Genomic DNA, 15449 nt, shown 5'->3' on the forward strand with positions numbered 1-15449 from the left:
ATTAGCTTTGTACTTGTGATGGTATGCAAATTGTATTACTAGCGTGTATGCGGTAAATGTGTAAGTGATTGCAAGTAGGTATATTATATATATATATATATATATATATATATATATATATATATATATATATATATATATATATATATATATATATATATATGGGTATAATTATTGCATTCACTAAGCTTTGCTTACCCTCTCGTTGTTTATCTTTTTATAGGCTCCGACGTTGACAAGGGTAAGGGCCTTCGATTGGATTAGAGATCCCGCTTGTTGTTTAGAGGACGCTTTTGAGATGTGATAGCTTTTGGAGTTTGACCGAGATTTGGGTAGTTTAACCCCAAACACCATGCTCATAGTGTCGTTTGGAATTTAAACTAGTGTGGTCGAAACTCGAACTTTTGTATGAAACTCGTAAAACGGCCGATGTGGGCCCGGTTTTGTAAAACTCATTTTATGTTTGAATCTTATGAGTTTTTCATATTAGAACATGTTGTGAAAAGCGTTTCGTCTAATTATGTCGGGAAGTGGGAGATCTTTATTTGAAAATTTGCAAATTCGGACAGAACTTAATTGGGGCCTGTGCGCGCCGTGCACGCTATGGTGGTGCGCGTGGCGCACTCTTCTTAAATAAATAAAAAAATTATTACACGTGTTCGATTGTATATTGGTTTGGGTTGTTACAGATTAATTGAAACGAATTTTATGTAAACGTGTGACCACCCAACTTGTTCAATGATTCACGAATGTTATAACTTGTAAATAACATGATAATATATATATGAACTTATATATATATTTAACATGATGAAATGATAATTAAGTATCTCATTAAGTATATTAACAATGAACTATATACATAAAATAAGACTACTAACTTAAGGATTTCAAAACGATATAGATACGTAACGATTATCGTTGTAATAACATCTTAATATTTATATATCGTATTAAGATATATTAACACACTATGTTATCATGATAATATAACAATTTAACACCCCATTAGATATAATAACAATGGGATTAATTACATTTAACAAGGTCGTTAACTTAAAGGTTTCGAAACAACACTTACATGTAACGACTAACGATGATTTAACGACTCAGTTAAAATGTATATATATATATATATATATATATATATATATATAGTGTATTAAGATGTATTAATACAAGTTTGAAGCACTTCAATACATATATCAAAACACTCTTACTTAACAAAAATAATCACAATTGTATTCCCATTTGTTTTCATCAAGAATTCTACTCGTATTCGCTCGGTATTTGCACTCGTATTACACCCAGCTTCTAGATGTATTTACTATTGGTATATACCAATAAAAATCTACTCCTTAGAAGCCTTAAATGATTAAGGAACATGTGGAACCAACGATTTTTCAAGTAGCATTAATTATTTAGCAAGAAAACAAAATTAGGAATCTTTTCTTTCTTTATAAACTAAAAACGTTTTTATGCATACACACCATTTCTTCATTCCATTTTCTCATACTTACACTCCCAACTCTCTCTCAAAATACTCCTGACTTCATACTTGATCATCTCCAAGTATTTTCCCCATCATTTAGCTTCAATTACAAGCTTTAATCATCATAAAAACAACCTAGAATCAAGAAGTTGCAAGATTACTTCCAATCTTTTTAATCCAATCCAACAACTCATCAAAGATCAAGAACTTCCATATAATCTCAGTAACTTTTCATTCTTAATCAAGGTAATAATCATATCCAAGCTTTGGTTTAATTCCTATAAACATAACTACCTTAAATCAAGTAGTAATCTTACTTGAACTTGTTTTCGTGTCATGATTCTGCTTCAAGAACTTCCAAGCCATCAAAGATCCTTTGAAGCTCAAGTTATTTTCTCATCATTTCCAGTAGGTTTACCTACTATACTTGAGGTAGTAATGATATTCATAACATCATTCGATTCATATATATATATAACTATCTTATTCAAAGATTTAAACTTGTAATCACTAGAACATAGTTTAGTTAATTCTAAACTTGTTCGCAAACAAAGTTAATCCTTCTAACATAACTTTTAAAATCTACTAAACACATATTCTATATCTATATGATATGCTAACTTAATGATTTAAAACCTGTAAACACGAAGAACATCGTAAAACCGGACATACGCCGTCGTAGTAAAACCGGGGGCTGTTTTGGGTTGGATAATTAAAAACTATGATAAACTTTGATTTAAAAGTTGTTCTTCCGAGAAAATGATATTTCTTATGAACATGAAACTATATCCAAAAATCATGGTTAAACTCAAAGTGGGAGTATGTTTTTCAAAATGGTCATCAAGATGTCATTTTTCGACTGAAATGACCACCTCTTTCAAATATGACTCGTAACCTGTTACTCTGACTATAAACCACTACTTTTTTAGTTTAGTTCTAAATAATACAGTTCATTATGAAATCATAGCAATTTGATTCACTTTAAACGGAGTTGTAATGAATATTTGGCGAGCAAAACAAAATGTGCTAAAATTAACGTTGTATGGACGAAATTTATATTGTAAAAACTATATTAACCATATCCTTGCTAACTTTTCCTATATATATTTAGACATGTTATCATTAGTATAACAAAATATTATAATCTTAGTTAATTCCGAGATTGTATATATATATATATATATATATATATATATATATATATATATATATATATATATATATATATATAATAATCTTGGTACATTCCATGACAATAAGTATACAATACGTTTTGATAAATCCTAAGAAAATAAGTATACAATACGTTTTGATAAATTCTAAGACAATACGTATACAATACGTCTCTGGGTTGATGCAAAGACAATACGTATACAATACGTCGTGGGGTAATTCTAAGATTATATATATACCGATTATTGGACTGTTGGACATTTCGGACTATTTTGGACTACTAACAAAGAACTAGTAACATAAAAATGTTAAAAATTAATATATAAGTATTCTATGAACTTGTTTTATTTTATTCACATGTCGTATTATTATCTTAATCATTATTATTGTTATAGGTTCGTGAATCCAAGGACGACGGCCATATTTTTAATAAGCTGAAAACTTATTATTAATATACTTTTACTACCGTGAGTATATTGTCCCATTTTTAAAATCTAAAAATATTTTGGGATGAGAATACATGCATTTTATGTTTTACGCCATGGACACAAGTACTTAAAATATATTCTACGTTGAGTTGTACCACCTTGCATATCTTTCCTAATAGCTTGGTAACTAATATTTACATGTTGTAAGAACATGTAAGCGTGAATCCTATTGATAGATCTATCGGGTTTGACAACCCCAACCGGGCTAGTCGCTCTAGTATCGTAAACGGTTGCATAGTACTTCATTTTTACTACCCTTGGTACAGTGTAGGGAGATTTCATAATAAAGGGAATATGCTACATTTATGGTTAAGTATGGTTACCGAAGCGCTCAACAACTTATAGAATATCTTTATTGAAATATTTATAACTATGAAATCTTGTGGTCTATATTTATATCGATGCTAGCTTTAAACCTATATATCTCACCAACCTTTATGTTGACTGTTTAAGCATGTTTATTCTCAGGTCCTTAAGAAAGTCTTCTGCTGTTGCATTATCTGAGCAAGCTGTACATGGAGTCTCATGCTTTTGTTTAAATGAAGTGTTGCATTCAATAAAACCTTTGTCATGTATTATATTCGACTGTTATGTCACGTGTGTAGTATTTGGAAACCGATGTATTATGGGAATTATTTCTTAAATAATCGCCCACTAGTTTAAAACATGCATTATGTATAATAAGGGTGTGTTTTTGTTTATGAAACGAATGCAATATTTTCTAAAATGTATCATATAGAGGTCAAATACCTCGCTATGGGACCAATGAATAACGTACCGTGTTTATAGTAATATGGACGAGTCATTTCAGTTAGCATTAGAGTAGAGGTCTTAGCGAACCAGAAATTGCATTAGTGTATCTGACCGGTATTTGTTAGGATGCATTAGTGAGTCTGGACTTTGACCGAACTTGTTTTTGAAAAACATTACTTATCATTTTTGGTCAGAAATTAAATATTATAACATGTAAATATTGTGTGGTATATTACTAATGTGGTAGTTAATGTGTGATAGATGTCTACTTCTAGCACCAATCTCATTATCACATTCAGCGACTCCGAAGTTGAATCTCCAGCAAAAGTACCAATCATCGACTTATCTGATAACGACGATGACCCGAAGGAAGGTGTATTAATCATCTGTATAACTGATGACGATGATGACTTGGAGTAGGATGCATTTTTGGAAGACTCACAATTCCCAGAGGAACCAGAAGAGGAACCTATAATCAACAACCCAGAAATTCCAAAAGCAAAAACTAATAAAACAATTATTGTTCCAAGTGCTCCCGAAATTACCATACCTAGTCAACCATGTCTTACTAATACTACAGAAATGTCATCTACTGAACCCCAACCAAAACCTAGACTTACCGCTGAAATACGCACTCTGACAGTAGGGAAGCGAAAATTCTATGATTTCCCAGATTTCTTTGAATTCCCAAGGAAGCCTCGTCATTTCTAATCTGTTTTTGCAGCTATTCAACTTCACGCCTTACATAATAATATATCATGTGCTATATTTCATCTTACATATGTTTTATGTAAATAGTGGTATTGAATTATTGTAAAATATTGTACCAAAAGAATAAGCGTGAAGTATTAATGCATTAAGTTTTTCATGATAGAATATTATCATGATTGTAGTAGTTAATTTGTGTACTAGCTATTAAGTATGAACTTTAATGGGTAGGTACTACCTGAGCTACAATTATAAAATGCTAATAAGAATAAAATGCTTTTATAATAATTGGTTCATATTATAAATATGCCACGATGTACCATTAATTACTTGCTACATCTATAATATTCTATGTGATTAATTATCTTATATGTTTATTGAAGAAACATGGCTCGATTAAATCGAATGACGGAACAAGAAATTGAGGAGCTTATCAACCAATGCGTAAATGACCGAATGCTTTGGGTCGAAGCGGCAAGAGCAGCAGCAAACAACACAAACCCTCATGTTGGATACTCATATAAAGCATTTCAAGGTTGCAAACCTTCATCATTCAGTGGAACAGAAGGACCAGTCGGTTTAACCCGATGGTTCGAAAAACTGGAGTCCGTATTTAAAATCAGTGGTTGTGCGGAAGGGGATCGGACAAAGTATGCTTCATGCACATTACAGGATGGTGCACTTACATGGTGGAAAAACTATGTAAAAGCTGTAGGGGGCGATGAAGCATATGATACTCCTTGAGAGGAATTGAAAAATATGCTAATCAACGAATACTGCCCAAGGAACGAGGTTAGGAAGATGGAAGCCGAGTTACAAAATCTGAAATTTGTCAGAACGGAACTTACCAACTATAACAGGCGATTCATGGAATTAGCCTTGTTATGTCCTGAATTGGCACCAACGGAAGAGCGAAAGATTGAATTGTACAAAGATGATCTGCCAAAGAACATCAAGTCCAATGTTGCAGCATCCAAACCCAAGACAATTCATGAAGCTATCACCATAGCAAACGAGCTAATGGATCAGATCATCCTGGATAAGAACGCATCAAATACCGATGCCAAGGTATCGGATAACAAAAGAAAGTGGGATGGAAACCGTGATCGAGGTCACCAGCAACAATCTCTCAAGAAACAGGAAACCACGCAAGGTGCGGGTAGTGGTTCAAGCTCGGGTTAAAAAGGGCGTAATCCCTTATGTAACAGATGCCACAAACATCACACTGGTTTTTGCAATGTGGTGTGAAACAAATGTAATCGAAGGGGTCATCTTGCTGAAGATTATTGGGTTCCTGTTACAAATACAAATGGCACCAAGACTCCTGCCACCAATGCAAATAGAACTGCCCTGGCTACTGTTACTTGTTACGGGTGTGGGAAATAGGGTCATATTAAGAGTCAGTGCCCGAATCTAGAGAAGAATAACGGACCTGCACGGGGAAGAGCATTTGTTATTAATGCTAGAGAGGCATGTGAAGACCCGGAGCTTGTTATGGGTACGTTTACCATTAATGACTTATCAGCATCTATTATATTTGATACTGGTGCCGATAGAAGTTACATGTGTAGAGACTTTTATGCTAAATTGAATTGTTCATCATTACCTCTAGATGCTAAGTACATGATTGAGTTAGCTAATGGTAAACTAATTAAAGCCGATAAAATTTGTCGTGATTGTAAAATAAAGTTAGCCGGAGAAACATTTAAAATTGATTTGATACCCGTAGAATTAGGAAGTTTTGATGTAATATTCGGCATGGACTGGATGTCCAAAATAGGAGCTGAGGTTGTGTGTGCCAAGAAGGCAATTCGCATTCCTCGTAAGGATAAAACGGCAGTAATGATATATGGAGAGAAGGGTAACTCAAAGCTAAAACTCATTAGCTGCTTGAAAGTCCAAAAGTGCTTGAAGAAAGGGTGCTATGCTATCCTATCAAATGTTAATAAAGTCGAAACGAAGGAAAAAGAGAAGGGCATCAATGACGTGCCTGTGGCAAGAGATTTTCCTGAAGTCTTTCTGGAAGAGTTGCCGGGATTACCTCCATTTAGATCTGTAGAATTTCAAATAGATCTAGTACCAGGAGCTGCATCAGTGGCTCGTGCTCCATACAGACTTGCACCGTCTGAGATGAAAGAGTTACAAAGCCAGTTACAAGAATTACTGGACCGTGGATTCATTCAACCGAGTACTTCACCGTGGGGAGCTCCAATTTTATTCGTCAAGAAGAAAGATGGATCCTTCTGAATGTGTATAGATTACCGAGAATTAAACAAGTTAACTATCAAGAATCGGTACCCATTACCGAGAATTGATGACTTGTTTGATCAGCTGCAATGATCACGTGTTTACTCCAAAATCGATCTAAGATCGGGATATCATCAATTTCGTTTCAAAGAAGAAGATATTCTAAAAATTACATTTCGGACACGCTACGGTCATTATGAATTTTTAGTCATGCCGTTCAGCTGACAAACGCATTAGCTGTATTCATGGGCCTCATGAATCGGGTATGCAGTCCGTATTTGGATAAGTTTGTTATCGTCTTTATTTATGATATTCTTATTTATTCCAAAAATGAACAAGAACATGAGCAACATTTAAGGTTGGTGCTGGAACTGTTGAAGAAAGAATAGTTATACGCAAAGTTTTCTAAGTGCGCCTTTTGGTTAAAGGAAGTACAATTCCTTGGTCACATCTTGAGCAGTCAAGGAATTCAGGTCGATCCTGCGAAGGTTGAAGCCATTGAAAAATGGAAAACCCCAAAGACTCCGACGCAAATACGCCAATTTTTGGGTCTTGCTGGCTATTACAGAAGGTTTATTAAAGATTTTTTCCGGATAGCCAAACCATTGACAGCATTAACACATAAAGGGAAGAAGTACGAATGGACTTCTGAGCAGGAAGCCGCATTTCAATTATTGAAGAAGAAGTTGACTACGTCACCTATTCTATCGTTACCTGAAGGAAACGATGATTTTTTAATTTATTGTGACGCTTCGCGACAAGGTTTTGGTTGTGTCCTTATGCAACGAAAGAAGGTTATTGCATATGCATCCCGATAACTGAAGATTCATGAACAAAATTATACGACCCATGATCTAGAATTGGGAGCAGTGGTGTTTACATTAAAGATTTGGAGACACTATTTGTACGGGGTTAAATGTACTGTGTATACCGACCATAAAAGCCTTCAACATATCTTCAACCAAAAACAACTGAACATGAGGCAACGTAGGTGGGTCGAGCTGATAAATGACTATGATTGTGAAATTCGCTATCATCCCAGAAAAGCAAATGTAGTAGCAGATGCTTTAAGCAGGAAGGAAAGAGAGCCGATTAGAGTACGGGCAATGAATATGAAGATTCATACAAACCTGACTACACAAATAAAGGAGGCTCAACGAGGTGCTCTTACTGAAGAAAACTTTGGAAATGAGATGCTCAAGGGTTTAGTCAAGCAACTTGAGATACGAGAAGATGGAACCCGGTATTTTAATGGACGTATTTGGGTACCGAAGTTTAAAGGGTTAAGAAAATTGGTTTTGGATGAGGCACATAAAACGAGATACTCGATACATCCCGGAGATGGAACAAAAAAATCAAGATCTTAAGGCACACTTTTGGTGGCCAAATTTGAAAGCTGATATTGTAACATACATTGGAGAATGTTTGACTTGCTCCAAAGTTAAGGCGGAACATCAGAAACCATCAGGTTTGCTTCAACAACCAGAAATCCCTGAATGGAAATGGGAATGTATTACTATGGATTTCATCACGAAGCTACCAAAGACTGCATGGGGTTATGACACCATTTGAGTAATTGTCGATCGTCTCACCAAATCTGCACATTTCCTACCTATGAAGGAAATGGATAAGATGGAGAAATTGGTAAGATTATACATGAAGGAAGTTGTTTCAAGACATGGAGTACCTATTTCCATTATATCTAATCGCGACAGTAGGTTTACGTCAAGGTTTTGGCAATCACTACATGAAGCTCTAGGGACTCGTCTGGATATGAGCACTGCATATCATCCTCAGACCGATGGGCAAAGTGAAAGGACCATTCAGACTCTTGAAGACATGCTTAGAGCATGTGTGATCGATTTCGGAAACGGATGGGATAAATATTTACCATTGGCAGAATTCTCGTATAATAACAGTTATCATACGAGTATTAATGCTGCACCATTCGAAGCATTTTATGGAAGAAAGTGTAGATCCCCTCTCTGTTGGAACGAAGTAGGTGACAGACAGCTGACTGGTCCCGAGATCATACAGGAGACTACTGAAAAGATTGTGCAAATCAAGGAGAGATTGAAGACCGCCCAAAGTCGTCAAAAGAGCTATGCTGATGTTCGAAGGAAGCCGTTAGAATTTCAGGTTGATGACATGGTTATGTTAAGGGTGTCACCTTGGAAAGGTGTGATACGCTTTGGTAAGAGGGGTAAATTGAACCCAAGATACGTAGGACCATTCAAGATCATCGAACGTATTGGACCAGTGGCTTATCGACTTAAGCTACCACAGCAACTTGCTGGAGTAAACAATACCTTTCACGTCTCGAACCTAAGGAAACGCCTTGCAAAATAAGACCTCACTGTTCCTCTTGAAGAAATCTAAATCGACGAGAAACTGCATTTTATAGAAGAGCCTGTCGAAATCATGGATTGTGAAGTCAAACGGCTCAAGCAAAGCAACATACCTATAGTTAGGGTTCGTTGGAATGTTCGAAGAGGTCCTGAGTTCACTTGGGAAAGAGAGGACCAGATGAAACAGCAATATCCACAGCTGTTTACAAACACCGCCCATTGAATAGGTATTACTTCAAATTTCGGGACGAAATTTCTTTAACGGGTAGGTACTGTCATGACCCGGATTTTTCCATGATTATATATTGAACAATATTAATATTTACATGATTAAATGTTTCCAACATATTAAGCAATCAAACTTTTTAAGACTTGATTGATTGAAACGAATTTTATGTAAACGTGTGACCACCCAACTTGTCTTATGATTCACGAACGTTATAACTTGTAAATAACATGATAATATATATATATATATGAACTTATATATATATTTAACATGATGAAATGATAATTAAGTATCTCATTAAGTATATTAACAATGAACTATATACATAAAATGAGACTACTAACTTAAGGATTTCGAAACGATATATATACGTAACGATTATCGTTGTAATAACGTCTTAATATTTATATATCGTATTAAGATATATTAACACACCATGTTATCATGATAATATAATAATTTAACATCCCATTAGATATAATAACAATGGGATTAATTACATTTAACAGGGTCGTTAACTTAAAGGTTTCGAAACAACACTTACATGTAACGACTAACGATGATTTAACGACTCAGTTAAAATGTATATATTAAGATGTATTAATACACATTTGAAGGACTTCAATACATATATCAAAACACTCTTACTTAACAAAAATAATCACAATTGTATTCCCATTTGTTTTCATCAAGAATTCTACTCGTATTCACTCGGTATTTACACTCGTATTATACCCAGCTTCTAGATGTATTTACTATTGGTATATACCAATAAAAATCTGCTCCTTAGTAGCCTTAAATGATTAAGGAACATGTGGAACCAACCATTTGTCAAGTAGCATGAATTATTTAGCAAGAAAATAAAATTAGAAATCTTTTCTTTCGTTATAAATTAAAAACGTTTTTATGCATACACACCATTTCTTCATTCCATTTTCTCATACTTACACTTCCAATTATCTCTCAAAATACTCCTACTTCATACTTGATCATCTCCAAGTATTTTCCCCATCATTTAGCTTCAATTACAAGTTTTAATCATCATAAAAACAACCTAGAATCAAGAAGTTGGAAGATTACTTCCAATCTTTTTAATCCAATCCAACAACTCATCAAAGATCAAGAACTTCCATATAATCTCAGTAACTTTTCATTCTTAATCAAGGTAATAATCATATCCAAGCTTTGTTTTAATTCCTATAAACATAACTACCTAAAATCAAGTAGTAATCTTACTTGAACTTGTTTTCGTGTCATGATTCTGCTTCAAGAACTTTCAAGCCATCAAAGATCCTTTGAAGCTCAAGTTATTTTCTCTTCATTTCCAGTAGGTTTACCTACTATACTTGAGGTAGTAATGATGTTCATAACATCATTCTATTCATATATATATATATATATAACTATCTTATTCGAAGATTTAAACTTGTAATCACTAGAACATAGTTTAGTTAATTCTAAACTTGTTCGCAAACAAAGTTAATCCTTCTAACATAACTTTTAAAATCCACTAAACACGTGTTCTATATCTATATGATATGCTAACTTAATGATTTAAAACCTGTAAACACGAAGAACACCGTAAAACCGGACATACGCCGTCGTAGTAAAATCGGGGGCTGTTTTGGGTTGGATAATTAAAAACTATGATAAACTTTGATTTAAAAGTTGTTCTTATGAGAAAATGATATTTCTTATGAACATGAAACTATATCCAAAAATCATGGTTAAACTCAAAGTGGGAATATGTTTTTCAAAATGGTCATCAAGATGTCATTTTTCGACAGAAATGACTACCTCTTTCAAATATGACTTGTAACCTGTAACTCCGACTATAAACCACTACTTTTTCAGTTTAGTTCTAAATACTAAAGTTCATTATGAAACCATAGCAATTTGATTCACTTTAAACGGAGTTGTAATGAATATTTGGGGAGCAAAACAAAATCTGCTAAAATTAACATTGTATGGACGAAATTTATATTGTAAAAACTATATTAACCAAATCCTTGCTAAATTTTCTTATTTATATTTGGACATGTTATCATTAGTATAACAAAATATTATAATCTTAGTTAATTTCGAGATTGTATATATATATAATAATCTTGGTACATTCCATGACAATAAGTATACAATACGTTTTGATAAATCCTAAGACAATAAGTATACATTACGTTTTGATAAATTCTAAGATAATACGTATACAATACGTCTCTGGGTTGATGCAAAGACAATACGTATACTATACGTCGTGGGGTAATTCTAAGATTATATATATATACCGATTATTGGACTGTTGGACATTTCGGACTATTTTGGACTACTAACAAAGAACTACTAACATAAAAATGTTAAAAATTAATATATAAGTATTCTATGAACTTGTTTTATTTTATTCACATGTCGTATTATTATCTGAATCATTATTATTGTTATAGGTTCGTGAATCCAAGGACGACGGCCATATTTTAAATAAACTGAAAACTTATTATTAATATACTTTTACTACCGTGAGTATATAGTCCCATTTTTAAAATCTAAAAATATTTTGGGATGAGAATACATGCATTTTATGTTTTACGCCATGGACACAAGTACTTAAAATATATTCTACGTTGAGTTGTACCACCTTGCATATCTTCCATAATAGCTTGGTAACTAATATTTACATGTTGTAAGAACGTGTAAGCGCGAATCCTATTGATAGATCTATCGGGTTTGACAACCCCAACCGGGCTAGTCGCTCTAGTATCGTAAACGGTTGCATAGTACTTCATTTTTACTACACTTAGTACAGTGTAGGGAGATTTCATAATAAAGGGAATATGCTACATTTATGGTTAAGTATGGTTACCGAAGCGCTCAACAACTTATAGAATATCTTTATTGAAATATTTATAACTATGAAATCTTATGGTCTATATTTATATCGATGCTAGCTTTAAACCTATATATCTCACCAACCTTTGTGTTGACTGTTTAAGCATGTTTATTCTCAGGTCCTTAAGAAAGTCTTCCGCTGTTGCATTATATGAGCAAGCTGTGCATGGAGACTCATGCTTTTGTTTGAATGAAGTGTTGCATTCAATAAAACTTTTGGCATGTATTATATTCGACTGTTATGTCACGTGTGTAGTATTTGGAAACCGGTGTATTATGGGGATTATTTCTTAAATAATCGCCCACTAGTTTAAAACATGCATTATGTATAATAAGGGTGTGTTTTTTTATGAAACGAATGCAATATTTTCTAAAATGTATCATATAGAGGTCAAATACCTCGCTATGGGACCAATGAATAACGTACCGCGTTTATAGTGTTATGGACGAGTCGTTTCAGATTACAAAAAAAAAAAAAAAAAGTACAAATAAAAAAAAAACACACGATTACATAAAAAAAAAAGACTAGTACATAAACTAGATACCGATTAATCGGTATAATAACCATCCGCACTACCATCGGTTTCGTGAGGAAGATCGTCCCAAATGTGTTTGGTATACAACACGACATTTGTGGATTTGATTATTGCGGTTCCGAGTAGCCACGCCCATTTATCGTTATCCTGAAGCCACTCGAAGACCTTGTTCTCGGGATTCCAATATGCAAACTGCGAAATCTCATCGCAGTGCACGGTTCGCCTTAAATAATCAAACATTTCGTCAACTCGAAGCCCATTGATCGGCACATCTGCATAATCGACCCGCCCACCGACGTAGCGGTCCATGTCATCGGAAAACAAACCGCCGCCGTGAATCTCGAACGTAACAATGTTTTCGAAAGCCATTTATGAGTATAAAAAATTGAGAATGAAATGGGTTTGAAAAATAAAAATTGAGAGTGAAATGGGTTTGAAAGTGTAAAAATTTGAGAGTGTAATGGTGTGTGTGTATGTATATATATATATATATATATATATATATATATATATATATATATATATATATATATATATATATGAAATGGGTAGGAAAAAAATAAAAAAAAAAATAAACTGATCACTAGCCGTTGGGAAAAAGAAAAGAAAAAAAAATGTGGGCCCCACAAAGAGCCGTTAGAAGGGTGAGGAGGGTGGCTGGCGGTTGATGTGGCGATTCGGTGGTGGTGGGGGTGAGCCAGGTGGCGGTGGGTGGCGGTGTCTCTCACTCACCACTGCATGTGGCCTAAGTGTCCACTTTCATAAATGAAAAACAATAATATGATAAAAAAAAATTTGTGCCCCTATTTTATTTATGTAGGATAAAAAGATATAAAAAGTAAGTGGTAAGATTAGAAAGTTAATAAATAAATAATTGTGACAGATATTTTTTTTTGTTTAGAGATAGATTTTGAACAGGGAGTACTTATATCTATTGTTTGGTCAAATACAATATATTTTTTCTGGAATATACTGATAAAAATATGCACAAGGTCAAATTTAATACGTGTTGTTTCTTTATCTACTCCGTATTACTATTATTATTATCCGTACTACTCCGTATATTTGTACAATGCTCTTTAGAGTTATAAATAACACAAATACAGTAAAAATATCAATACCAGTTAAAACTATTTATCGTGGCTAATTTTGGTCCTTGAAAAACTAATATATAAAGTAACCCAACATGATAAAATGATGATAAATATAAATGGTCATTAAGTAAACAAAGTTTCAATGGCATACACTTGATACTGTGTGATACAACATCATTTTCATATGATACAACTATTTTGTACAAGTCATCTATACACCATTACTCCATAAACTAAAAATAAAAAAATAATAATAATAATAAATAAAAAAAAAAAAAAAAAAAGTTTTCTTTTTCTAACTTAATTTCCTTAATTTACTTCTTTCTTTAAACAACTTGAGCCAAAGATTAAAAATCCACAACACACTAACCAAAATAGCACTCACAATCACAACTATCCAAGAAGCCCAAGCCCAAACAGGAACCACATCATTTCCACCACCATTGACATAAAACACCATCATTTTGTACACTAACAATGGCCCCAACACGCCTCGAACCACCGTGTAAACCCCATAAAAATAGATAGATATCGTATGATACAATCTTGCCGCAGATGCCACATCATCTTTTCGGTACCTAGCAAGAGTCCAAGTGTTTTGAAGTGGGCTAGTGACTTCTGCTAGGACAAGAAGTAACAGAATTGCAAACGCGCCATAACAAACAATATAACGACATGTTATGAACACGTAGAGAACCGCTAAATGATGAGCAATGAATAAGTGATCATGTGGGGTGAAGATTAAGTAATGTGAAGTGTCTACGAGAAAATATGCAATACTAAAATCAAGTACTATAGCTTGAAATGGTGTATTTTGGGATGCAAATTGGTTTTGTGGTTTTTGTGTGTGTATGAAATTTGCATAGATTGATAAAAACACTGCTGGGGTACCATGAGCTATAGAGATTAAACAACTTGATGCATCTGGCCTTTTTTTAGGATCCCAAATCTTGAAAAGTGTTGTGTAGCCTAACAAGTATATGAAAATATACATGAGAGTGAAATATGGCAATAAAGAACCATCAAGATTTGGTATGTCCATGGTGGTTACTGGTAGGACAGTGTAGTTAAGCCGGTGGGCCGAGGCGGTTGATGGGTTCGAGCCACTTACCTCGTAGGTTTGTGCCTTAAGCTGATCAAGAGGTTTTTAAAGGTTAAGAAAATGGCTAATTGATTTAGTTTTGAATAGAGTGAAAGGGTGAAGGAGACAATAATTAATGATTAGAAAAAAAGGTAGTCATGTTATAAAGAGTTTCATTGCGTAAAGCAAATTAAACATACATCACAATTAAAATACGAAACTTATACCATGTGCTTACCGAATATTCTATATTTTGGTGATATTCAGAAAACCAGTTTTTCGTTAGAAAATGATTGTTGAGTATCAAAATGAATGTTACTGGCTTTTCAAATTTTAAAAAAGAATGAATGTTTCTCGTAATAATTTAATTATCGTACGGTAGTCCGGTGGCAAAGACTTCTATTTCAAATTTCAATT

The 15449-nt window shown here is 33.7% G+C and overlaps 1 protein-coding gene across 1 annotated transcript; it reads right to left on the reverse strand.

Moving 5' to 3' along the window:
* Window positions 1–14062: 14062 nt before the first annotated feature.
* LOC139873576 (TLC domain-containing protein At5g14285-like) lies at window positions 14063–15131 on the reverse strand. The gene has a single exon (XM_071861511.1). It carries the CDS (start codon window positions 14991–14993, stop codon window positions 14247–14249), a length of 747 nt encoding a protein of 248 aa, XP_071717612.1. The 5' UTR covers window positions 14994–15131; the 3' UTR covers window positions 14063–14246.
* Window positions 15132–15449: the final 318 nt, after the last annotated feature.

Source organism: Rutidosis leptorrhynchoides, chromosome 10 (genome assembly GCF_046630445.1).
Source record: "Rutidosis leptorrhynchoides isolate AG116_Rl617_1_P2 chromosome 10, CSIRO_AGI_Rlap_v1, whole genome shotgun sequence".
In the NCBI taxonomy this organism is placed as follows: Eukaryota; Viridiplantae; Streptophyta; class Magnoliopsida; order Asterales; family Asteraceae; genus Rutidosis; species Rutidosis leptorrhynchoides.

Bases quoted from the DNA above. Each gene is read 5' to 3' on its own strand.
- LOC139873576 (XM_071861511.1), bottom strand. From the start codon at position 14,993: ATGGACATACCAAATCTTGATGGTTCTTTATTGCCATATTTCACTCTC.